The 25499-nt window shown below is 47.6% G+C and overlaps 3 protein-coding genes and 1 pseudogene across 3 annotated transcripts; all 4 read right to left on the minus strand.

Moving 5' to 3' along the window:
* Positions 1–343: 343 nt before the first annotated feature.
* LOC119439878 (neprilysin-1-like) lies at positions 344–2395 on the minus strand. Its single transcript, XM_037704877.1, has 2 exons — positions 1683–2395; positions 344–914 (listed from the first exon to the last, which is right to left on the minus strand). The coding sequence occupies exons 1-2, from the start codon at positions 2393–2395 to the stop codon at positions 344–346; spliced, it is 1284 nt and encodes a 427-aa protein (XP_037560805.1).
* A 10784-nt stretch (positions 2396–13179) lies between these two features.
* LOC119439965 (uncharacterized) lies at positions 13180–14945 on the minus strand. The gene is made up of 3 exons (XM_049661459.1): positions 14751–14945; positions 14473–14667; positions 13180–14046 (listed from the first exon to the last, which is right to left on the minus strand). Exons 1-3 carry the CDS (start codon positions 14943–14945, stop codon positions 13180–13182), a joined length of 1257 nt encoding a protein of 418 aa, XP_049517416.1.
* Positions 14946–16215: 1270 nt separating this feature from the next.
* On the minus strand, positions 16216–18773 carry LOC119440061 (uncharacterized). The gene is made up of 3 exons (XM_049661513.1): positions 18527–18773; positions 17663–18447; positions 16216–17449 (listed from the first exon to the last, which is right to left on the minus strand). Exons 1-3 carry the CDS (start codon positions 18771–18773, stop codon positions 16796–16798), a joined length of 1686 nt encoding a protein of 561 aa, XP_049517470.1. The 3' UTR covers positions 16216–16795.
* Positions 18774–22361: 3588 nt separating this feature from the next.
* LOC119463663 (ras-like GTP-binding protein Rho1) lies at positions 22362–22878 on the minus strand (annotated as a pseudogene).
* Positions 22879–25499: the final 2621 nt, after the last annotated feature.

Below are 25499 nucleotides of genomic sequence, written 5' to 3' on the forward strand. Positions count from 1 at the left end.
TCCATGAGACCGGCGCTTCGTATTTGTCCTTTTCTAAATGTACACAACACAAAATGGTCGGTCCATAAACTAGCATGTGAGAGCCGCACCGGCGAACGCGTGTGTCCATGCTCGTCTCACTGCAGTCACTTGAGTCAACAAACGTTTAAACTGTGAACAGTAGCGCGAAACGCTGTTGATATTCTATATACATAAGGCTAGTCTGGCACTCGTAAAACACTTATTTACACCGCCACACACAAGAGTCGTAAACGAGGCTGTGAAACAGAGATCAGGCCACTCGTCTAGGAGCACCCACGTACCGAACATGTTGCTGTGGAACTAATGGATACCAACAGAGATGTTAATTGCATTTCCGCCGGAAGTACATGCGATCGCCTTTTTGGCAGCCGTAGACGTCGGTGAACTGCTTGCTGTAGGCTAGTGGGAAGTTGCACATGTGCGCGTTCATAGCATTCCGGGGCTCATCTCTGGAGCACCATCGAAAGCAGTAGCTCAAATAGAAGATCTGTGGGGGTGCCAGAAAGTCTATGGTACGCAAATGCTTTCGGTTGGTGTCTTTCTTCAGGGCATACGCTCGAAACGCCTGGCGAATGCCTTCGATGGAGGCAAGCAGGGCGCGGTACTGGTCTACCGTAGACAGTCCAGGTGCGCCCTCTGACCACTGGACGAAATCTTTAAGGTAGCACAGCGATCTCTTGTTGTTCGCAAGACGCGTATTGTTGGACCACCAGTCTAGAGGACCGCCAAAGCCGTCGAAGTCCTTTCCAGTTACGTCAAAGGCATGAAACATTTGTTCTGCAATGGCGGTTCCTAAGCCTCCGAACTTCCACGATGTTGGGAAGTACTTAAGATAAAGAGGTTCCGCTGCCGCAGCAACGGGTACAACCATTTTGTTTAGGTCATTGTGAAATCTGAGAGAATCAAGACTCAGCAGAGGATAATTCCACTTTTGTAGGTTGGTTTTCTGCGCTGACAAGTGAAGGTAACTCTTCAAGTAATTCATCTTAGCTTGTCTCAGCGTTATTATTGTTTTCATGAAATCACCAGTTAGGTCTGGTATGTAGGAGTAAAATTTGTTAAGGTTTTCTGCGTTATCGACGAACCGCGGATAGCCATTAAGTAAAACCATTTGCCTCGCCTTCTCCAGAGCACGTGCTTTTGTTGACATGTCCATCCAACCGTTTGTACGAATGTAGTCAAGGTAGCTTCGCCAAATTGCACTGGCCGTACTCGAAATCGCAGCTCGTGTGGACGGCTCGCTGAAAGATAGTAGAGTCCTGGTAGTAAGGGCGAAATGAAGGTTGTCCCGCACGGCGTAGAAGCAGTGCTTCTCGTTGAATGTGTCAGTCGAGCCCGCCAAGACAATACCTATCTGGTAGGAAGCATCAAGTGCCAGCACTTCGAACACATTCCAGCCGACGAACCACGACAGTAACATTTGATCTTCCAGTTCATAAACAAGTTCAGATATTGCTTCGAGGTGGGCGACATCATCGACGCGTACAGGCGTGTTTTCTGTGATCGCTTTGGTATTTGGTAGCTCTCTGTTAAGGGCGTGCACCCATTCAGAGCCTGGCTGGTTCGGCATGTATTTCCCCATTCCTCTGATTGTGAGAGTGTCGGTAAAACGCCGCACAGCGGTCACTGAGGCCATTGTTTGCTTTATTTTCTGTTCATACTTGGTCAGTACCGCGAGCATCGCCTCGAAGTTTTCGTTGCCAAATAACAGGCTGAGCGCTTCTTTCTTCCTTTCTGCGGTCGTGTAATTGTGCGAATTGGCGTACAGCATGTGACTTGGCACGGATACTCGCAAGCTGTACGTCTCGCTGTAGTCCACGTACATATCCACGGTGAAAAGCAAGTGCATGTCCAGGGACAAGGACAACTTCACCAGCACGTCGAGCGCTTTGAGCTGCCCCATGGTGCCGCCTGATGGCCACGTGATGTCAAGACTCCCGATGAAATTCACGAGCTCTTCGCTGTTTATCGCTTCGCCGTTTACCATGTTCAGGCACGACCGGAACGCAGCGGCCGCCTTTTGCGCCGCTGTCTGGTTGCTGGGTGGAATGTCGATGCGTTTCAAATTTCTCGCTACCTCCGCCACGACCTTGTTGTAGGTGTACTCCGTTTGATTGGGGAATCCGGGATGAGTGTTTTGCCATTTTCCGCAAGTGAACTGGTAAAAGTCTTGGCATGGTGGCTGCTTCCTGTTCATCGATGTGCGAATGTCCCGTGTGAACCGTTCGCATGCATGCGTGACGCAGTACTTCGTGTGGATGGTGAATATCCACCGCAAGATGGGGTAGTTAGCGGCAGCGCATATGACGACGACCGCCGTAGTGAAGACACAGTAATTGAGCGCCCGAGTCTGGAAGGCATGCTCCTTGGCCATGGTGCTTCGTGATCTGAAACAGGTTGAGATTTCGCCAGGCCCGTTAGCAATGCTGCGCAACGAGACGGCCTCACACGCACTGCGTTCTGTGAGAAATAGTCAATTCCCTGTATTCCAGCTGTATACACACGGTCGCATAGTTCTCTATACGTAGAGTTCCTAAAACCTGCTAGGTCTAACGGCTAGGTCTTCGTGCTAGGTCTTCCGTGCTAGGTCGGGGGTAATGTCACAGTATGTAATGTGGAAAGAAGAGCACATGGTTGGTGCCCTGGGACACAACAAAGAAGATTCTGGGTTTCGCTTCTCTACGCAGCCATTGAAACCCATCTGTAAATACCCGTATGCTTCTTCCTTCCCGTAACAATATTTTCCTACCCCTCTCTCGCTTCGGCGCAGTAGAATGAACATTGTGAATATTGTGGAAACTGCATCACTGAGTTTCACGAAATGCGAATGAAATCGTTGAAATGGATTCGATATTCTCTGTATTGTGGCACCTTCTGATAGGACAAAACTAGCTTTCCGAAGCGCGTAAGCGCTTATTTTGGTACCCTCTACGAGTTTTGCCGAATTCGTATGTAACACCTACCTAACGTACTGCAACAACTGAGCTTTTACCCCTCCATAATGAAACCATTGAGTATCACGTGGTCTTATATTAGCAGGTCTGTGTGTGTTATAGATATGACATAGCTGACTGTGTCCGTTTTTTTTTTTTTTTTTTTTTTTAGTGCGTACAATTTTTTATTAACTTCAAAAGCGTATAACGTGATTCGGCCTTTTCAGGAGGACTACTTGAAGAAGCGCACATTATTGGCACGATAAATCGTAATGTCCATGTGGCTAATTAAAAAAAATATTAGCTGGCTATTTAATTATTCACTTTAGAGCAGATTTTCCAATTGTGAAATTGAAGCCGAACAGCATATATTAAATTCATGTCTGCTTAGCCTAAATCCGAAGATTACCGCCCCTTTCGAGATATCTATTCCCAAAATCCGCTAAAGAATGCACAGGCATTGCAGTTAAGATAATCACAAACTGCTCGACGGGCGCTTTTGAGAAACTGCTACCTGGAACGTCCATGTATTTTGTAGCGCGAATTAAGGCGTTGAAATCTTGAAAGCTGTGCTAGGATTACGATTTCTTCTAAGAGAACGTTTATTTAGTTTTTTTTTTTTTAAATTTAGCTACCTGCACATTGTAATCTTGCCTGGCACAGGCGACTTTTTCTTTTTTAATTTGTTGCAGGTGGTATGTATATGCCGATATTATGACGTGAGAATATTTAGTACAATGTTTACTTCATGTCTGAGCCTGGTGTTGTATGGCTCGCGGTGATCTTCGCTGTCCTGCACAAGCAGGCCAGCGAAGTCGTGGGGATGTTAGACTCGGTCGGGGGCCGTTAGACTGTCTCATTAATTCATTTCAAACTAAATTAATTTTGTAACTTCTTCTTTGGCTGCCCTTTACGCGTTTTGCCGACCAGGAGAAAAGACAAGACGCTTGCTTGAAAAGCTAACGCGCGAAGTTCCATAATGCTCCTGCGGAAGAAAGACAACGCGTATTGGCCATGTTCGATGCTAAGTGCAGATGCTGCACATAGCAGACGACTACAGACGTTAAGGGTCCGCCAGTCGACAATCTTGTGTTGTTGTCTACAAGATATATGTTTATCGAAGAAAAGAATGTGCAATCTTACAACAGCTACGCGTGCAAATGAAGTATAATATTTGTTTTTCTTCTTTCCAGTTATGCGTTCAGGAACATTTACTCAAGTCATACTGTTGATGCGAATGCGCACGTCTGCAGTGTACATTACTATGACAATGCTGTGAGGCCGCCACTGACATCTATGTCATGTACTGACGCACCACGACCCCGTTTATGCGCTCGGACGTTACTTGCAGTGAAGCACGCAGAAGCGTGGCCAATTTGCTGCCTACTTCGTTACCTATTTGTTGTTACAAGTCGTGCCGCAGACCTATATCAGGCGCTAATTTAGAAGCGTGCAGCACTGATGACTTTGACGGCTTGTGGTTTGTAGAAGCGAGACATCTGCGAGAGGCCTACTCACCAAGTCAACTCTGAAGCGACGTCTAGGATCAGCGTCTTAGGAAGCTGCGACGTCTCGACATGCAACATTGCCTGGTTAACATATGTTTGCACCTCTACAGTGCGCAAGAAATCGAGAGACACGCGTTTTAAAAATGCGCGTGTTCTTCTTTCTTTATGCCCTATACCTGGTGCGTTGACGCTTGATTTTGAAATAATTACGCCAAATCATAGTCGGCCTCATCAAGAATTCAGATGTTAGAGGCTGTCAGACCGAAACAAATAACTTTTAACTTCTTTCGGCTGGCAGTTAATACGGAAACGAAGAAAAAAAGATAACGAGCACTGATTAAGAAATATGATGATGTTGATGATGACTTCAAGAAATGTAGCAGGTACCCACTGTGGAGAATCATCCTCGGTCGAGAATCGGGCAGCATGAGGAAGGCATTTTAGGATGATGATCCCAGATATCGGCACATACCCACAACGGGAAATTGACCAAGAAGCAGACTGTAGAACAATAAGAGGGGGAGGGGTAGAATACTATAGTGAAAGTAATAATAAAAATATTAAAGACATCATTTTTTTACATTTTCTTAATTGAGAATAGAGGAATAAGAAGGATGTGTTGTTTAGCAGTCAGTCTGCTATAGGGAAATCAGGAAGGAATTCAAAGCTGGAAAAAGAAGAGGCAAAAAAAGAGAAAAGGCTAATTATGTTCCGAAATGTGCAATGAGCCCGAATCTTTCGATCACTTTCTTCCACCGCGCCAGCGGTTTTCCTCTCAACGAAAACGATGTTTGAAAATTCCGCTTTATGCTATACTGTTCTACTCTCAGTTGGAGCATCAGGATTAGGATACAGCCAAATGAACGTTTGCCGAGCCGTTTATAATTACCGGTGTGACACAAACCATATACCCTATTAATATTTTCGATTTTCCATTATTTCTTTATTTCTCCTTCAATTAATTTTTACATTCGCAAAGCAAAAAGGCAAATTCCCAATAATAATATTGATCTATTCAAATATAGTAATATTGAACACTTAAGTTATTCTTTGTCTCGATAATTCGCTTTACTTCAGGTTTTATTATTATTATTTATAAGTTCTTTTTACATCTATTTGTTTATGAAAGGACCTTATTACACACTATTTTATTTGATTTATTAGCGGTTTCTTTCAAATTTTCGTTTAGATATTTTTTGTTAGTTTATCATATTACCGCCCGGTTCGTGGTCTATCTTCTACCGTTAGCTTCTGCCATTGCACAGGGAATCATTATCATCACCACCACCACCATCATAATCATCATCATCATCATCCTGTGCATCTTCCTTTTGATTTACCAGTACATATTAGCCGCATTTTCCTCAATTACTACCTGCTGTGATGGCTTGCTTTGCTAAATCAAGTGATGGATGTATGAACAAAACCATCTTTTAAAAGAAAAAAAGGTTATCCTGACTGCTATTGGCCAGAGAATACGCACTGAGCCCACAAAAATTCTATGTTGCATGGTTATGACGGTAGTTGCAATCACCTGACACAAGACTCGACTTTTTGCATTGAGTGAGTGAGTGAGTGAGTGAGTGAGTGAGTGAGTGAGTGAGTGAGTGAGTGAGTGAGTGAGTGAGTGAGTGAGTGAGTGAGTGAGTGAGTGAGTGAGTGAGTGAGTGAGTGAGTGAGTGAGTGAGTGAGTAAAAACTTTATTGAAAATAAATAAAAGGTCTGATGCATGGTTGGGGCCCCTTTTCCAGGGCCCCACTGGCGACTCGCTGGGCTTGGTCCAGAAGAGCCAATTGACTCTCCCGGCCCTCGTCCGAAAGCCATGCCTCCCAATGCCTATTCTTCAATAGTGCATTGACGCGCGAGTTGCGAGAGGGAATAGATATCATTCGCGAGAAATAATAGATACTGTGAATCGACTCACAACACTATGATAACCATAAATGATTCGGCTGCCCAATTGTGAGGCTGAATTCATCTTACGCCACGCCCCTAGCGACTAACCATCGTCAAACGGACAACAGCAAGCAGCTTGGAAGCTCTTTGGGGCGCGAACATACCGAACCCAACTCAATGGTCATCATGGTCATCAAGTCCATCCTGTTTAAAGACGCTCTTCTTTGCTAAGTTTAATATTTTTATGTCATCGAGCGTGTTAATTAATGTATATCTCTGCTGCTATTATCGTTTAAATTTAAAACAATCAGCGTTTGCTGTCCACCCAGGAAGTCAGATGGTGCAGTACGTGCTCCGTATATACCGAAAGCACTTTTGGAATGCCGCAGACACCAGGGCATCGATCATGCCTCAGAAAAAGCCCCACTATATATAGAACTGAGTATATATCCTCGTCGGCCGCATGTATGCCAACCAGATCGGTACATACATCAGAGTCGGTCTACAAGGTAGGCTGTGCCTTTTCGCCACCGTACGGAGACTGCAATGTTAGCTATTAAATTTTCTTACTGACTGCACACCATACCAGCATTACCGACAGGTTTCGTTCAACACCGTGAAGTAAAGATCTTACCGATCCGGAAACATTCCCAGTATGTATTCTCATGAGCTGGTGCAGATAGGGGGTCAGTGGCACGTCTATGCAGTAAAACACACGACAATCACAAGATACGCGGAGGTTCGCTCAATATATCCCGTACAGGGATAAAATAGAGCCGTGTAAAGAAACATTTAGTTATTGTTTGTAATATGGAAGTTAGTCTCAACAAAAAAGGTACAACAAACAACACTTTCTTCAGTCGTTCCTGCAACTGGCGTTGAGAGTACTGTGATAAATAAATGAGTCATTTAGCAAATCATTGTCTGTTGAAATAATCATAACTAAATGTTGCGACCAAAATCTAGTATATTACAAAAGATTAAAAAAAAAGCGAGAAAGAAAACTCACGCGGCCTTCCTTTTTGTTGGTGACAAAAGCCCGCTCACTCGCACTTGCGCCCCTGTGAGGAGGGTACTTCATTAAATGCGTTCTCACTCGCTCAAGCAGTAGTGGAAGCGGTGAACTTCAAATTCTTTTTTATCAATTCGAATTGTGAGGAAGACGTACGGCTAGAAGCAATAAAAGCAGTCGCTTTAAGAGATAGTGCACATGCTAAGGTAAATATGCAGTTGCATCAATTCGATATACTATATTCATTATTTTAATTTACAGTTAAGATTTTTTTAATCGGTTGATTGTGCGTTTCGATTTCTCTTGCAAATAATGTCCGTCTGTTCGAGTAATCGAGCTCAAAGAGTAGAATTGTGATAACGGTTCTAATGGTTGCCGGTAGTCGTAACGAATTTCGCTTTACCGTATTTCTTTAAAGACCCCGTATATGGGTGTTACATAAGGGGCAGGTGTACAACGTATACAAAAAGATGTTGCCATAGCTTTCAAATCTATAAAGAAGTTAATACATCTTGAACAAATTGTGATGAGCAGGTGATGGCAGCGACTTGATGACGAAGGGCATTTTAGTCTTTAGGTTCTCTGCAGAAAAACTACGCTGAACATTTGCGTGCGAGCATGGTTGTGCTATATCTGAAGGGGGATGATGAGAGTGCATTGTGCAGCGGCGAGATGGAGGGACAATGTATGGTGGGGGATTAAGCGGGGAATACAATTTGTGGAAGAGGGAGAGGATGGCGATGCGACGTCGACAAGATAGAAGCAGTAAGGTAGCTTCTTTCCTCAGGAGTGATACGTTGAAGTCGTAAGAAGGTAAGAGTATGAGGAATGAACGTACAGTCGACCAATTATTTAGCAGTACCACTCGAGCGTCGACTAGTTTTTTGGCGACAGCGTTCTCCTTCCTTTAAACCGCTGGCCAGAGCGTTTTCCGTTCTGTAAAACTGCTGTCGCCAAGAGTCGGCAGACCGAAATTGGTGTCGTGTTGGCCTAGTGTGAATTAGCCTTAACGGCACGAGATCAGCAAGGACTTGCTGATCTCTCTAGTTGTTGCTGATCTCGTCGCTTCGCGCCGTTAGAAGGCGTTCATCGGCCGGCCAGTCAGCGCTCGCGCGGTACTGTTAAAGAATCAGTCGACTGTACCTGGCTGGCATTCAGTTGAATTGCCTCAAAGGCTTTGGCGAGATTATCTTAATTGGTGCGTGTTCCAGATGGAGGGAGTGTATTCGAGTTTCGCCCTTACCATAGTTATTTATTTTTGATCAGTTTTGCATGTTCTGGAGGGATGCGTGAAGGTGGCGTTTTAGAAATTTAAATATTTTGTTCGCTGAACAGCTAATCTTATAAGAAAAGTGCAGTGGATGATGGCGACGCGTAAATAAAGCAAGCTTACATTTATTAGGGTTGATCGTCATTAGCCAAAAAGCTCACAATTCTTGTACGCGGTCAAATTGAAGTCAAGTTGAGGCGCTCTTTTGTCAGTGATGTTATTAACTGCACGATGAACCACACAGTCATCGGCAAACATGCGGATATGGCAGGACAAGTGCAGGGGCAATTCGTGAATGTCGATTAAAAAAAAGAAGGCGACCGAGGACGAACCTGTGGCACGCCTCATGTTACGTAGACAATCATGAGAAGCATAGTTATTAACTGAGAGTCCGAGACATACTGAGACCGGTTAGCTAAGAAAGAATTCTTCCACCCATTTTAGAATATCATGATGTAGATTCAAATGCGAAAGATTTAGTACTGCACTTAAAAAAAAAAAGTTTGCACCCCTTGGGGCTCATATCCCTATTGCAAAAACCAGCGCCTTCCAGTGTGAAACCTGCGCGTTTTTCGACACTGGGTGGCACTGGGGACGCTGGCGCACGCTGGGAGTCACTGGTAGTCACCGCGAAACTGGAGAGATCGCTGGAGAAGTGCGGGGTCACACTGGACGAGACGCTGGTTTCACTGCTATGACGCTGGGGCGCACTGGTGTGCGCTGTACACGCGCTGGTTGGCGCTGGAGTTCGCTGGCTCGTACTGGGGACTGCGCTGGTTCAGTTTTTGCCGCACTGCCGGAGTATAGGCGCTGTTGAATATTAAATGCTTGATACAATTTTATGGGCATCTCCTGTCCTAAATAGCGCTATAAGTTGGGACCATAAATGTCTGTTTCGTGTCGGCGGTGTTGCAGCTTGGAATAAAGGTGCGTGAGCTGCCCATGCATATGCGACACTTCAGATCACTTTCGCTTTGTACATTTCCCTTTTGACTGTGCGGATAGCTGTATTCATGAACGAAATTACGCAAACACAGATAACGCTTCGTTTTCTAGTAGTTTGCACGCAATCGATGACTGCGAGTTGTCGCAGTGTTGTACAGTCGACACGAAACCAAGCAGCCGTTCAGACGCGTGCGTTCAAACGGACCTCAGAAAGCCTGCCGCTGATTGATATTATCGCACCGACACCAAAGCTGCGATGATTCGTGCGCTTCCACTTTCCCTGCTGTACTAAAAATAATAGTTAAAAGCTTCTGAAGCTCAAATACAAACATTTTCGCATTCGCCAGGTACCCACATCGAGATCGTTCGCTTCAACCGAAGGTTAAGCCTACCGCACCAGCCGAGTTCGTCTACACTCTATCAGGCCGTCTGGGCTGAGGAATCAACAAGCCTAACCAGGATAAATCACTTTGTAGTTCACCTTTCCCATCGGTGTTTTTAAACAGACCATTCTTTCGTGTGTACAGTGTCAGCCCAACAAGCGATAAGCGCCGATATGACGTGTTATAAACATACCTATATGTGCTGTCGCCGAAGGCTGTCAGCCGCATTAACCGACCGCTTCTCTTACGGAGATATGTGACTAAACATACGCGTCGATTGAAAATCATTGTCGAGCTATGAAAATCTTGCATTACCTTTGCGCGAAGAATAAGAAACGGCTGTCAAAATCGGCAGTAAGAGCCCGTACAACATTCCGGGTCGGCGGTTCTTTAAGGCTTTTTTCGTAGTTATTATACCAATCGCAAAAGCAAATCAGTGTTGCAGCACTTCCAGGCATACTATGCAATACGGACAACAACTTTTTCGTTCCAATAGAGGCGTAAGTTTTAGTTGAAGGTGATAGCGCATCTATCATGTCTCTGCGAGACGTCTGTGCAAAGCAACAACTATGTGTGCGCGTTGACATGGCAAAATATGAATAGGTAATTACGAATCGGCGTGGAGTAGTGGTAAGAAACTGGGCTTGTGATCTGTAGGTCGGAGGTTCGAATCCTCGTGGTATTTGTTGTTTTACTTTTTTTTCTTCTTTTTTATTGCATTACAACGTTCTCTGTTTCTTTCTGTGTTCGAAAAAATATATAAGGTAGCCAGGAACCACGTATTTCTCGCTCTACAGCTGCATTTCGCACCAGCACCTCGCGCCCTCCCAGTATGCCGCGCCTTGCCAGCGTCCCAGCATCCAGCGCGTGACACTGGGCCCATAATCAGGCATGGCACTGGGAACTGGATACTGGGTTTTGCAATAGGGATTGCTTCCAAACAATATTCCTCATCTATCTTGCGTGCCTTTCTTTAACGCTGCGCACCCGGTATTTCCAGGTCACGAACGGCACACGTGTTATCAGCGTGACATAGCATTCTTGTCAGGAAAGTAGCGAGCGCAGTTTTTTTTAAAAACAGGAAACGGAAGCAAGACAGACGACGATTATTGTATGCGGACAAGGTACACCCCGAAGTGTGTAAACGTTTTTTATAATATAGACGTTGATGAGACATCTTGTCAAACGGTCTGGCATAATCTAACAATGTGGAATCTGTTTCTACGTTACGGTCAATATTAGCATGAATGTCAGGAAGAAAGGACGCTCAAGCTGCGTCTCGCAAGACAAAACCCTGCAAAACCCGTGCTGCATAGTATGAATGATTGGAATAAATGAAAGGGGGGGGGGGGGGGGGGGGCTTAGTCAAGCTACAGTTTATGCAGCTTTTTCCCCTTGCCCCCTTCTCTCGCTGCGAGCGTCGGCGGTGTAACCGAGCGAACGAGCACAGCCAAAGATGAACTCGAACGCGGAGCGCAGCGAGGGATGAAATAGGCGAGGAGGAAAGAAGAGAGGAAGGTTCAGCGGAACCATGAGGCAGAAAGGGGAGGAGGATGTGGCGAAAGTGTGGAACGCGATAGCATTCAAGGATACCTGACTGCTTCTCACCCTTCCCGGCAACTGCAGCTTTACCGGGAATGTTTACCGGGAATCGCTGGCGGCGAATGCTATGCACGAAGACGAGCTTTCTGGTAGAAACGCGACCTCTTGCGTGGGCCGATCCTGGAGGTGATGCACAGCCACGCTAAAAAACATTACATCATTTTCAGGTTTCTGTTATTGTTTCGCACTTTTAAAATCTCCGATGAGAACATCTACATAAAGGGCATGTGTTGTCGGGGTTTTGCTTCATGACATTTGTTTGTGGGCTGTGATTCATCAAATTCCGAGGAATAACTTTGTCAAGAATTAAAGACAAGGTATGAACACCTTTAGTGATAAAATGGCGATAAAATGGCGTGACAATATAACCCGCATGTACCGCATGTCATATAGCAAGGGGTGGCATATGCATATTCCTAAATATATGCGGGAATTTTCACTCACCATCGACGCGGACTCCAAAGCCGACACTGGATTTTCTGCTGCACGGGGCTCTTAACGCTATCACGTTTAAAGCATAGTGCGGCGACGATAGCTACGAGATAGCACCAGAGTAACACGCGTCGTCTGGAAGGTCTGTCGGCAGCGGCTGCTGCGAATCGCGCCCACGCGTCACCCACGCGCAGGCTCTCGCGATCTCCAGATTAACAAGGCAGTCGCGCCCCGCTTCGCTCCGCTTGCAACGTGCCGCGCGAGATAGGTTGTCCGCGCCAGCCAATATATCGCGGAATGAAAACACATATAGAGCTGCGCTCAAATATCGCATTAGAGAGTATCGTAATCGTTGGTGATTTTTTTATTAATTGAAAAAGATATGATAAAAATTGAAGGACACTTTGTAAATTCTAAAGTGTGTTCGGCGAAAGCCTGTGCCCATACGACTGACTACCGCCGCATACGCATTCCCTCATTCTTCTTCTGGCGTTTGGTATCGAGGGAATCCACATTCTTGGGCCGCTTCTCCCAACTGCTTGCGTGGCTGCAATTCACCCGAAGGTACTCCAAACCTAGCAAGGAGAAGCACACGGGTTCCTTAAAAGGAAGTTACAACTTAAAAATTTGTCTTGGAACAGCCACCAAACCTAAACTTTCGCCTTCCCGGGACAACCGCTGTACCTGTCATCTTGGAATACTAGTGTCGCACAAGCAAGACTATAGGACACCAAGAGAGCACGCATACTCTCTTACGAACGTATATATATTTTTAATAGATTTCACTTATAGCACCTTAACGGCCCGAGGGCACGTAGCGGCTGGGCTCGCACAGCAAAGTGATGAAGACACTGCACCGAGAGAACTCATGTAGCTCCTATGTGGCTTCTCACAGCGAGAAGAGATGTTCCTTCTAAAGAGCAGAATGCATTTCGGATTCTTTGACATCTTCACCTCTAGTGTGGCCATCGTGGTGGTCTAGAACACATCGCGCACACCGTCCTTGGTCTTGGCGGAGCGACAAGGTATAGCTATATAGGAATTGGTCTCATCCTCCATGGTGCGCCCCTTCCTCGGGCTCCACGAGCTTGTGCTTCGTCTTGGCCCACTCCGGAAGCGGTTCCGGGTCGTTGCGTAGGTCCTTTTTATTCCCCGCAATAATGACAGGCATCCTTGCTCATAACTGACGCATCTCCGGCCTCCCCGACTCAGCGTTGTTCTCCAGGGAGTCGGGCGAGTCGATGCTGCAGCACGTGAGGATGATGTGCGAGAACCGGAACGACAACGGCCGCAGCCGTCGTAGTCTTCCTGTCGCCTGTTCTTCGCCTTGGTGAGTTCTGACAGCGTGTTCGAGGCCTTCGGTCCCCGTAAGAATGGCATGCACGCTTGAGCAGAACTGACGCACCTCCGGCCTCCCCGACTCAGGATTGTTCTCCAGGGAGTCGGGCGAGTCGATGCTGCAGCACGTGAGGATGACGTCCGAGAACGAGAACGACAACGGCCGCAACCGTCGTAGTCTTCCTGTCGCCTGTTCTTCGCCTTGGTGAGTTCTGACAGCGTTTGCGAGGCCTTCGGTCCCCGCAAGAATGACAGGCACGCTGGGGCAGAACTGATGCACCTCCGGCCTCCCCGACTCAAGATTGTTCTCCAGGGAGTCGGGCGAGTCGATGCTGCAGCACGTGAGGATGACGTCCGAGAATGGGAACGACAACGGCCGCAACCGTCGTAGTCTTCCTGTCGCCTGTTCTTCGCCTTGGTGAGTTCTGACAGCGTGTGCGAGGCCTTCGGTCCCCGCAAGAATGACAGGCACGCTGGGGCCGAACTGACGCACCTCGGGCCTCCCCGACTCAGGATTGTTCTCCAGGGAGTCGGGCGAGTCGATGCTGCAGCACGTGAGGATAGCGTCCGAGAACCGGAACGACAACGGCCGCAACCGTCGTAGTCTTCCTGTCGCCTGTTCTTCGCCTTGGTGAGTTCTGACAGCGTGTGCGAGGCCTTCGGTCCCCGTAAGAATGGCACGCACGCTTGAGCAGAACTGACGCACCTCCGGCCTCCCCGACTCAGGATTGTTCTCCAGGGAGTCGGGCGAGTCGATGCTGCAGCACGTCAGGATGACGTCCGAGAACGGGAACAACAACGGCCGCGACCGCGGTAGTCTTCCTGTCGCCTGTTCTTCGCCTTGGTGAGTTCTGACAGCGTGTGCGAGGCCTTTGGTCCCCGTAAAAATGGCACGCACGCTTGAGCAGAACTGACGCACCGCCGGCCTCCCCGACTCAGGATTGTTCTCCAGGGAGTCGGGCGAGTCGATGCTGCAGCACGTCAGGATGACGTCCGAGAACGGGAACAACAACGGCCGCGACCGCGGTAGTCTTCCTGTCGCCTGTTCTTCGCCTTGGTGAGTTCTGACAGCGTGTGCGAGTCCTTTGGTCCCCGTAAGAATGACACGCACGCTTGAGCAGAACTGACGCACCTCCGGCCTCCCCAACTCTGGGGTGTTCTCCAGGGAGTCGGGCGAGTCGATGCTGCAGCACGTGAGAATGACGTCCGAGTCCGGGAACGAAGATGGCCGCAAACGTCCGTAGTCCTCCTGCCACCCGTTTTTGGCCTTGGCTGAGTTCTGAGAGCATGTGCGAGGCTTTTGTTCCCCGCAATAATGACAGGCATGCTGGAGTAGAATTGGCGCAACTCCGGCTTACCCGACTCCAGGTTGTTCTCCAGGGAGCCGGGTGAGTCGATACTGAAGCAAACGAGGATTTCTTCAATGACCAGGGGCACAACAGTTGCCGATACCGGCCGTTGATCCTCCTGCTCCGCGGTGAGCCCAAATGCCAGCTCCAACTGTTTGCCGGCGACCTCGGCTCCGGCGACGTAGTTTTCGAAGACCGTACTCACATAGGCCCCTAGGAACGTGTCCTTGCTGAAGATTAGAAGGCACGTCTTCATCGGGCTTCGTGCTTCTTCTTCTACTTCTTCTTAAACCTTCTTAAAACCTTCATCAAAAGGAAATCCTAAATATGGTTCACAGTGAACAATTAAGGTTAACGTCCCAATGAAACTGCTCGTCTATTAACGGCGCTGCACTGCGAGTTACAGATTCATTTGAACCAACTGGAATTCTTTAAGGACATCACAACGAGAACCGAGTTGGAGTGGATTCACAGTTGATTTCTGTCGCACGATAAGGCGAAGACAAAGAAGTTGCGGGCTTACAGCTCGTACTCTTTTCGCAACAGATCATTCTATTTACCTATTTATTTATTTATTTATTTATTTATTTATTTATTTATTTATTTATTTATTTATTTATTTATTTATTTATTTATTTATTTATTTATTTATTTATTTATTTATTTATTTATTTATTTATACCGAAACGAATAAGTACAACAGGACTGGCACAATCAATATTATCAATACTAAGTGACAGCGATCAAAGCGGTAATTCACTTGTGCCAAAAATGCGTCAATGCCATAGTGCGCTAAAATAGTACTCCAAGGTGCTGTACGAGCAAGCTCGCATTGCAGCACTAGTTAACACGCTGGGGGATGCATTTGTAGCGCAATTTTAATTTCGCGCGTTCCCGGGAAAATACTCTATTCTAGTCTTCTGTCCAATTAAACGTCCTTTCTTGATCCGTCTGATTCAGTTCCACACTATGAAAGTCTATCAAAGAACGTGCTATGAACTTAGACATGGATTTTGGGATTGACGCGAGTGTTATGTCTGTGTGCATTTTTGAAATGGATGACTGCAATTCACCCGAAGGTACTCCAAACCTAGCAAGAAGCAGCACACGGGTTCTTTAATAATATCACAGTTTCGCCCTAAGGGCGAAGCAATGAATGCGATAGCAACACAGCAATGTCATACGAAGTAAGGTGAGCGGCTTTGGTAGCAATATGAATTGTAGTAAACATGAGCTGATTAAGTAAGCAGGTGTGCTGCGGCGTAAGTAGACCGACATGAAGAGAGACTCGATGACCACGAGAAGGCGCGTGTGAAACGGTGGTGTTGATGAGAAGCGCTTCCCAGTGGGCAGCGCGTGCGAAGGGACACACGTGTAACGCTGCACTTCCGATCCGGGCAGCATTGCATGTGTAGCGTGCGTTGGAAAATGTAGCCCGACTATTACTAACTGAATAGACAAGCGTGGTGTGAGCGCGCACAAACAAACATGATTAGATCACACTGAACGACTGCAGACAACGACTGTCTAAACGCTGGCAGCAAGCGCATACGCCGCAGCGGCGAAGGTACGTGCGGTCTATCGCTTCAACGGAAACTGAGCGGCGAATCCGCTGTACCTGCCATCTTGAAATACTAGTGTCGCACAAGCGAGACTAGGACACCAAGAGAGCACGCAGACTCTCTTTCGAACGTATTTCATTTATTTATGAACTTAACTTATAGCACCTTAACGGCCCGAGGGCACGTAATGAATGGGCTTGCATAGCAAAGTGACGAAGACACTGCATCGAGAGAAGCTCCTGTAGCTCCTACGTATCTTCTCCCAGCGAGATGTTCCTTCTAAAGAGCAGAATGCATTTCGGATTCCTTCACATCTTGAACTCTTGTGCGGCCATCGTGGCGGCCTAGAATACATCGCGTACACCGTCCTTGGTCTTGGCGGAGCACTCCAGGCATAGTTATATAGGCATTGGTCTCAACCTCCATTGTGTGCCCCTTCCTCGGGCTCCACGAGCTTGTGCTTCGTCTTGGCCCACTCCGGAAGCGGTTCCGGGTCGTTGCGTAGCTCCTTTTTCTACCCCGCAAGGATAACAGGCACGCTTGCTCATAACTGACGCACCTCCGGCCTCCCCGACTCAAGATTGTTATCCAGGGAGTCGCGTGAGTCGATGCTACAGCACGTGAAGACGACGTCCAAGACCGTAATGACAACAACCGCAACCGATCGTAGTACTCGTGCCGCCTGTTCTTCGCCTTGGTGAGTTCTGACAGCGTGTACGAAGCCTTCAGTCCCCGTAAGAATGACAGGCACGCTGGGGCAGAACTGACGCACCTCCGGCCTCCCCGACTCAGGATTGTTCTCCAGGGAGTCGGGCGAGTCGATGCTGCAGCACGTGAGGATGACGTCCGAGAACGGGAACGACAACGGCCGCAACCGTCGTAGTGTTCCTGACGCCTGTTCTTCGCCTTGGTGAGTTCTGATAGCGTTTGCGAGGCCTTCGGTCCCGGAAATAATGACAGGCACGCTGGGGCAGAACTGACGCACCTTCGGCCTCCCCGACTCAGGATTGTTCTCCAGGGAGTCGGGCGAGTCGATGCTGCAGCACGTGAGGATGACGTCCGAGAACGAGAACGACAACGGCCGCAACCGTCGTAGTCTTCCTGTCGCCTGTTCTTCGCCTTGGTGAGTTCTGACAGCGTTTGCGAGGCCTTCGGTCCCCGCAAGAATGACAGGCACGCTGGGGCAGAACTGATGCACCTCCGGCCTCCCCGACTCAAGATTGTTCTCCAGGGAGTCGGGCGAGTCGATGCTGCAGCACGTGAGGATGACGTCCGAGAATGGGAACGACAACGGCCGCAACCGTCGTAGTCTTCCTGTCACGTGTTCTTCGCCTTGGTGAGTTCTGACAGCGTGTGCGAGGCCTTCGGTCCCCGCAAGAATGACAGGCACGCTGGGGCCGAACTGACGCACCTCGGGCCTCCCCGACTCAGGATTGTTCTCCAGGGAGTCGGGCGAGTCGATGCTGCAGCACGTGAGGATAGCGTCCGAGAACCGGAACGACAACGGCCGCAACCGTCGTAGTCTTCCTGTCGCCTGTTCTTCGCCTTGGTGAGTTCTGACAGCGTGTGCGAGGCCTTCGGTCCCCGTAAGAATGGCACGCACGCTTGAGCAGAACTGACGCACCTCCGGCCTCCCCGACTCAGGATTGTTCTCCAGGGAGTCGGGCGAGTCGATGCTGCAGCACGTCAGGATGACGTCCGAGAACGGGAACAACAACGGCCGCGACCGCGGTAGTCTTCCTGTCGCCTGTTCTTCGCCTTGGTGAGTTCTGACAGCGTGTGCGAGGCCTTTGGTCCCCGTAAGAATGGCACGCACGCTTGAGCAGAACTGACGCACCTCCGGCCTCCCCGACTCAGGATTGTTCTCCAGGGAGTCGGGCGAGTCGATGCTGCAGCACGTCAGGATGACGTCCGAGAACGGGAACAACAACGGCCGCGACCGCGGTAGTCTTCCTGTCGCCTGTTCTTCGCCTTGGGGAGTTCTGACAGCGTGTGCGAGTCCTTTGGTCCCCGTAAGAATGACACGCACGCTTGAGCAGAACTGACGCACCTCCGGCCTCCCCAACTCTGGGGTGTTCTCCAGGGAGTCGGGCGAGTCGATGCTGCAGCACGTGAGAATGACGTCCGAGTCCGGGAACGACAATGGCCGCAAACGTCCGTAGTCCTCCTGCCACCCGTTTTTGGCCTTGGTGAGTTCTGACAGCGTGTGCGAGGCTTTTAGTCCCTGCAGTAATGACAGGCATGCTGGAGTAGAATTGGCGCAACTCCGGCTTGCCCGACTCCAGGTTGTTCTCCAGGGAGCCAGGTGAGTCGATACTGAAGCAAACGAGGATTTCTTCAATGACCAGGGGCACAACAGTTGCCGCCACCGGCAGTTGATCCTCCTGCTCCGCGGTGACCCCAAATGCCAGCTCCAACTGTTTGACGGCGACCTCGGTTCCGGCGACGTAGTTTTCGAAGACCGTAGTCACATAGGCCCCTAGGAACGTGTCCTTGCTGAAGATCAGAAGGCACGTCTTCATCGGGCTTCGTGCTTCTTCTTCTACTTCTTCTTAAACCTTCTTAAAACCTTTATCAAAAGGAAATCCTAAATATGGTTCACAGTGAACAATTAAGGTTAACGTCCCAATGAAACTGCTCGTCTATTAACGGCGCTGCACTGCGAGTTACAGATTCATTTGAACCAACTGGAATTCTTTAAGGACATCACAACGAGAACCGAGTTGGAGTGGATTCACAGTCGATTTCTGTCGCACGATAAGGCGAAGACAATGAAGTTGCGGGCTTACAGCTCGTACTCTTTTCGCAACAGATCATTCTATTTATTTATTTATTTATTTATTTATTTATTTATTTATTTATTTATTTATTTATTTATTTATTTATTTATTATTTATTTATTTATTTATTTATTTATTTATTTATTTATTTATTTATTTATTTATTTATTTATTTATTTATTTATTTATTTATTTATTTATTTATTTATTTATTTATTTATTTATTTATAGCGCGACGAATAAGTACAACAGGACTGGCACAATCAATATTATCAATACTAAGTGACAGCGATCAAAGCGGTAATTCACTTGTGCCAAAAATGCGTCAATGCCATAGTGCGCTAAAATAGTACTCCAAGGTGCTGTACGAGCAAGCTCGCATTGCGGCACTAGTTAACACGCTGGGGGATGCATTTGTAGCGCAATTTTAATTTTTCGCATTCGCGGGAAAATACTCTATTCTAGTCGTCTGTCCAATTAAACGTCCTTTCTTGATCCGTCTGATTCAGTTCCACACTACGAAAGTCTATCAAAGAACGTGCTAAGAACTTAGACATGGCCTTTGGGATTGACGCGAGTGTTATGTCTGTGTGCATTTGTGAAATGGATGACTGCAATTCACCTGAAGGTACTCCAAACCTACCAAGAAGCAGCACACGGCTTCTTTAAAAGGAAGCTACAAATTAAAAATTTGTCTTGGAACGGCCACTAAACTAAGCTACCGCTTTCCCGGGACAACCGCTGTACCTGCCATCTTGAAATACTGGTGTCGCACAAGCGAGACTAGTACACCAAGAGAGCACGCACACTCTCTTTCGAACGGATTTCATTTATTTATGGATTTCACTTATAGCACCTTAACGGCCCGAGGGCACGTAATGAATGGGCTTGCATAGCAAAGTGACGAAGACACTGCATCGAGAGAAGCTCCTGTAGCTCCTACGTGGCTTCTCCCAGCGAGAAGATTTTCCTTCTAAGAGCAGAATGCATTTCGGATTCCTTCAAATCTTGATCTATTGTGCGGCCATTGTGGCGGCCTAGAATACATCGCGTACACCGTCCTTGGTCTTGGCGGAGCACTCCAGGTATAGCTATATAGGCATTGGTCTCATCCTCCATGGTGCGCCACTTCCTCCGGCTCCACGAGCTTGTGCTTCGTCTTGGCCCACTCCGGAAGCGGTTCCGGATCGTTGCGTAGCTCCTTTTTCTTGCCCGCATGGATGACAGGCACGCTTGCTCATAAGTGACGCATCTCCGGCCTCCCCGACTCAGGATTGTTCTCCAGGGAGTCGGGCGAGTCGATGCTGCAGCACGAGAGGATGACGTCCGAGAACCGGAACGACAACGGCCGCAACCGTCGTAGTCTTCCTGTCGCCTGTTCTTCGCCTTGGTGAGTTCTGACAGCGTGTGCGAGGCCTTCGGTCCCCGTAAGAATGGCATGCACGCTTGAGCAGAACTGACGCACCTCCGGCCTCCCCGACTAAGGATTGTTCTCCACGGAGTCGGGCGAGTCGATGCTGCAGCACGTCAGGATGACGTCCGAGAACGGGAGCAACAACGGCCGCGACCGCGGTAGTCTTCCTGTCGCCCGTTCTTCGCCTTGGTGAGTTCTGGCAGCATGTGCGAGGCCTTCGGTCTCCTTAAGAATGACAGGCACGCTTGTTCAGAACTGACGCACCTCCGGCCTTCCCGACTCAGGATTCTACTCCAGGGAGTCGGGCTATCGAGTCGATGCTGCAGCACATGAGGATGACGTCCGAGAACGGGAACGACAACGGCCGCAACCGTCGTAGTCTTCCTGTCGCCTGTTCTTCGCCTTGGTGAGTTCTGACAGCGTTTGCGAGGCCTTCGGTCCCCGCAAGAATGGCAGGCATGCTGGAGTAGAAGTGGCGCAACTCCGGCCTCCCCGACTCCAGGTTGTTCTCCAGGGAGCCGGGTGAGTCGATACTGAAGCAAACGAGGATTTCGTCAATGATCGGGGGTACAAGAGTTGACGCCACCGGCCGTTGATCCTCCTACTCCGCGGTGTCCCGAAATGCCAGCTCTAACTGTTTTCCGACGACATTGATGGTGACGACGTAGTTCTAGGAGACCGTAGCCACGTAGGCCCCTAGGAACGTGTCCTTGCAGGAGAAGATCAGAAGGCACCTCTTCCTGGGGCTTTGTGCTTCTGCTTCTACTTCTTCTTAAACCTTCTTCAAACCTTCATCTAAAGGAAATCCGAAATATGGTTCCCACTGAACAATTAAGTTTAACGTCACAATGGAACTGCTCGTCTATTAACGGCACTGCACTGCGAGCTACAGATTCATTTGGGTCAACTGGAATTCTTTAAAGACGTCAGAACGATTGCCAAGTTGGAGTGGATTCACAGTTGATTTCTGTCGCACGATAAGGCGAAGACAAAGAAGTTGCGGGCTGACAGCTCGTACACTTTTTTCGCAACAGATCATTATATTTACCTATTTATTTATTTATTTATTTATTTATTTATTTATTTATTTATTTATTTATTTATTTATTTATTTATTATTATTTATAGCGCAACGAATATGTACAACAGGACTGGCACAATCACTATTATCAATACTAAGCGATAAAAGCAGTAATGCACCTGTGCCAAAAAATACGTCAACGCCATAGTGCGCCAAAATAGTACTCCAAGATGTTATACGAGCCAGCTCGCATTGCAGCACTGCATTTTTAGCGCAATTTTAGTTTCACAGCATTCCAGGGAAAATACTCCATTATAGTCTTCTGCCCAATTAAACGTCCTTTCTTGATCCGTCTGATTCAATTCCACACTACGAAAGTCTATCAAAGAACGTGCTAAGAACTTAGACATGGCCCTTGCTATTGACGCGAGTGTTTTGTCTGTGTATTCGTGATATGGATGACGGCTATTCACCTGAAGGTACTCCAAACCTAGCGAGGAGAAGCACACGGATTCTTTAAAATGAAGTTGCAAATTAAAATTTTGTCTTGGAACGGCCACCAAACCTAAACTACCATCTTCCCGGGACAACCGCTGTACCTGCCATCTTGGAATACTAGCGTCGCACAAGCAAGTCTAGGACACCAAGAGAGCACGCTCACTCTCTTTCGAACTTATTTCATTTATTTATGGATTTCACTAATAGCACCTTAACGGCCCGAGGGCACGTAGCGGATGGGCTTGCACAGCAAAGTGACGAGGACACTTTATCGAGTGAAGCTCCTGTAGCTCCTATGTGGCTTCTCACAGGGAGAAGAGAAGATGTCCCTTCTAAAGAGCAGAATGCATTTCGGATTCTTTGACATCTTGATCTCTAGGGCGGCCATCGTGGTGGTCTAGAACACATAGCGCACACCGTGCTTGGTCTTGGCGGAACACTCCAAGTATAGTCATAAAGGGTATGGTCTGATCCGCCCTTGTGCACCCTTCCTCAGGCTCCACGGGCTTCTGCTTCATCTTGGCCCTCTCCGGAAGCGTGTCCGGGTCGTTGCGTAGGTCCTTTTTGTTCCCCGCAAGGATGATATAGGCACGCTGAGAGAGAACTGGGGCACTTCCATCCTCCCCGACCCCGGGTTGTTCTTCAAGGAGTCGGGCGAGTCGATGCTGACGCACTTGAGGATGACTTCCATGTCTGGGTACGACAGCGGCCGCAATCGGCAGTCATCTTCCAGCCTCTCCGTATCCCACAATGCCAGCTCCACTTGGCTGGCTGATGTTGACTTCGATGGCGGCGATGTAGTAGACGGCGACGGCTGTCCCTGGAAACGGATCCTTGCTGAAGACGATCAGAAGACACGTCTTTCAGCCCGCGCCTTCTCCGACGATCACTGGCATTTTCCTGGTCGCCGTCATCTGGGAGCCGGGCTCTCCTGGACGTTGTTGTTTTGTTGTTGTTGTTGTGTTGTTGTTGTTGTTGTTGTTGTTGTTGTTGTTGTTGTTGTGTTGTTGTTGTTGTTGTTGTTGTTGTTGTTGTTGTTGTTGTTGTTGTTGTTGTTGTTGTTGTTGTTGTTGTTGTTGTTGTTGTTGTTGTTGACCTGAGTGGTTGTGGCGCATATCCACAGTGGGGGATTGGCCATGAATCAGGTGGTTATATTCGGTGTATAAAAACAAGGAAATTAACGATTAGAACGTTTGCTTGCTCTTCTTGCACTTCTTGCAACCTTCTTGCAAAGAGCAATCGCACGCCTATGGCTCACACTATATTAAAAATTGACTTTAACGCCCCAAAGCAACGCTTCAGTTATATATGGAAAACGGCGTTGTGCGGGGTCCAGATTCATTTTTACCAACTGAGATTCGTCAAAAGGACAGAAAATAGGGCGAGTTGGAGTGGATTCATAATTGCTTGTGGTAGCATGACAACATGAGGACAAATAATTTTTGGACTGACAGGACATACGCTATTCACATAGGCAAGTCAACCAACCAACCAACCAACCGGCCATCCTGGAAATTCATTTCAAGTGGATTTAAAACTCACCTGCTCCAACTCGCAAACTGCAATATGTGTCGTAAAGTAATTAACCAAGAAGTTCATTAATCAATATTTGTTAATTAGTTGAATATGTTTTTTGATTTCTCGTGCTAGTAATGTCCGCCCCTACGAATAACCCAGCTCAACAATAAGAATTATGCTACCTGCCACAGGCGATTTTTAAAAATTCCATAAAGCTTAATTTTGAACACCCGGTATACCAAATGGGGTCACAAAAGCTGTGTATTTTTTGTAGTCTTCCTGGAGTGATATCTTCCAATGCCCTTTACAAAGGTCAATTCTTGAAAACCAGTGACATCCCCCGGTTTCATTAATAATGTCATCAATGCGAGGCATAGGAAACGGAAACAGGTCTGTTTGCTTATTAATCATATGATAATCAGTACAAAGCCTGAATGGTCCATCTTACTTTGGCACTATTGCAATGGGAGAAGCGCATATGCCGAAGTTGATGGCCTTATAATTCCCGCTGCTAGCATCTGCTGAATGTTCCTTCAACCACATCTTTTCCTCTTGTGATTGACTATAAGGTTTCTCACGCAATATAGTTGTGCCTCGTAAGTGAAATGGCACTTCAGTAAACGACGTTGCAGGAGAGTAAAGCCCAACGCATACCAGTTCTGGGTAAGTACTGGGTGTTGAAACACCTGTTTCTATTTCATCTATAAAAACCATAATAGATACACAGGCGCACGTTCGGTGGATCACGTGGAAGTGCACACAGTCAAATTTCGCTGTGAGCGATTAGTGTATTGGGATTTTCTTGAAGTGAAACGCGCTGACTGCAGTGAAAAAAGTATGGACTCTTCCGATGCTACGTGTCAGAACCACTGTCCAAATTGCATGTCAGAAAACAGGGTTTACCCCCACTCAGCCAAACAATCTTTTTTGGCACTTTCCGAGTGTTTTTGAGCGTGTTCGGCTTGCATTCTGCTTACCCACCTAGCCATCATGTGGCTTCAGACTTGCATAATCACACATTCCTTTACTGTAAGTTTTTCGCTGGTATACGAAAATTATAGTGTTCTTTAATGAAGTTAAAGTAGCAGGCATCTCTATTTCACCTGACTTCCTCCGCAGATCAGTTTTAACGCGATAGCGTTAAGGGCCCCGTGTCGCAGAAAATCCGGCGTCGGCGTCGGTTTCGGTGTCGGCGTGGATGTCGGCGTCCGTGGTGGAGAAAATCATCCCGAACCACCCCGACCGCACAGGCCCTCCCGTGGCGTAAGGTTTTAGTGCAGGAGAAAATCATTCCGAACCACCCCGACCGCGCAGGCCCTCCGCGTGGTGCAAGGTGTTAGTGAACAAAAATTTTATTTCTCACAGTGAAATCCGTCAGAAAAATGGTAAAGTACGACTTAACCACACCCTACAGACATGGTGTCGGACTGTTACTTGAATGTTAATCAAAATTAAATTTGGGGTTTTACGTACACGATCTGATTATGAGGCACGCCGTAGTGGCGGACTCCGGAAATTTGGACCACCTGCGGTTCTTTAACGTGCACCTAAATCTAAGTACACGGGTGTCTTCACATTTCGCCCCCATCTAAATGCGGCCGCCGTGGCCGGGATTCGATCCCGCAACCGCGTGCTCAGCAGCCCAACACTATAGTCACTGAGCAACCACGGCGGCTATTTTTATTTGAATGTACGAGAAAACATAATTATGTTACAAGGAAACTCAAACACAAACCCCTTTTGCCAGCATTTCTACGATACCAACATCGGCGCGCTCGGGTAGGCTACTTGCGAAAATCTTATCCAGATGGCGCTCGCATTTTCGGCAGGTCAAATTTGGACTTCGCCTGCCTAATGCGTTTTGGACACGCGCGCTCGTTGGGGCAATAGCAAACAATTAATATAATAATAAAAAAAGATCCTTAGGCCCTTACATTTTAATATAAAACGACTTATATTGCGCCTGGAAAAATGGCTTCCCAGCAATGCATTTCTGTTTAAAAGTGAAGCCAACCTT

This window comes from Dermacentor silvarum, chromosome 1, assembly GCF_013339745.2.
Source record: "Dermacentor silvarum isolate Dsil-2018 chromosome 1, BIME_Dsil_1.4, whole genome shotgun sequence".
Lineage (NCBI taxonomy): Eukaryota > Metazoa > Arthropoda > Arachnida > Ixodida > Ixodidae > Dermacentor > Dermacentor silvarum.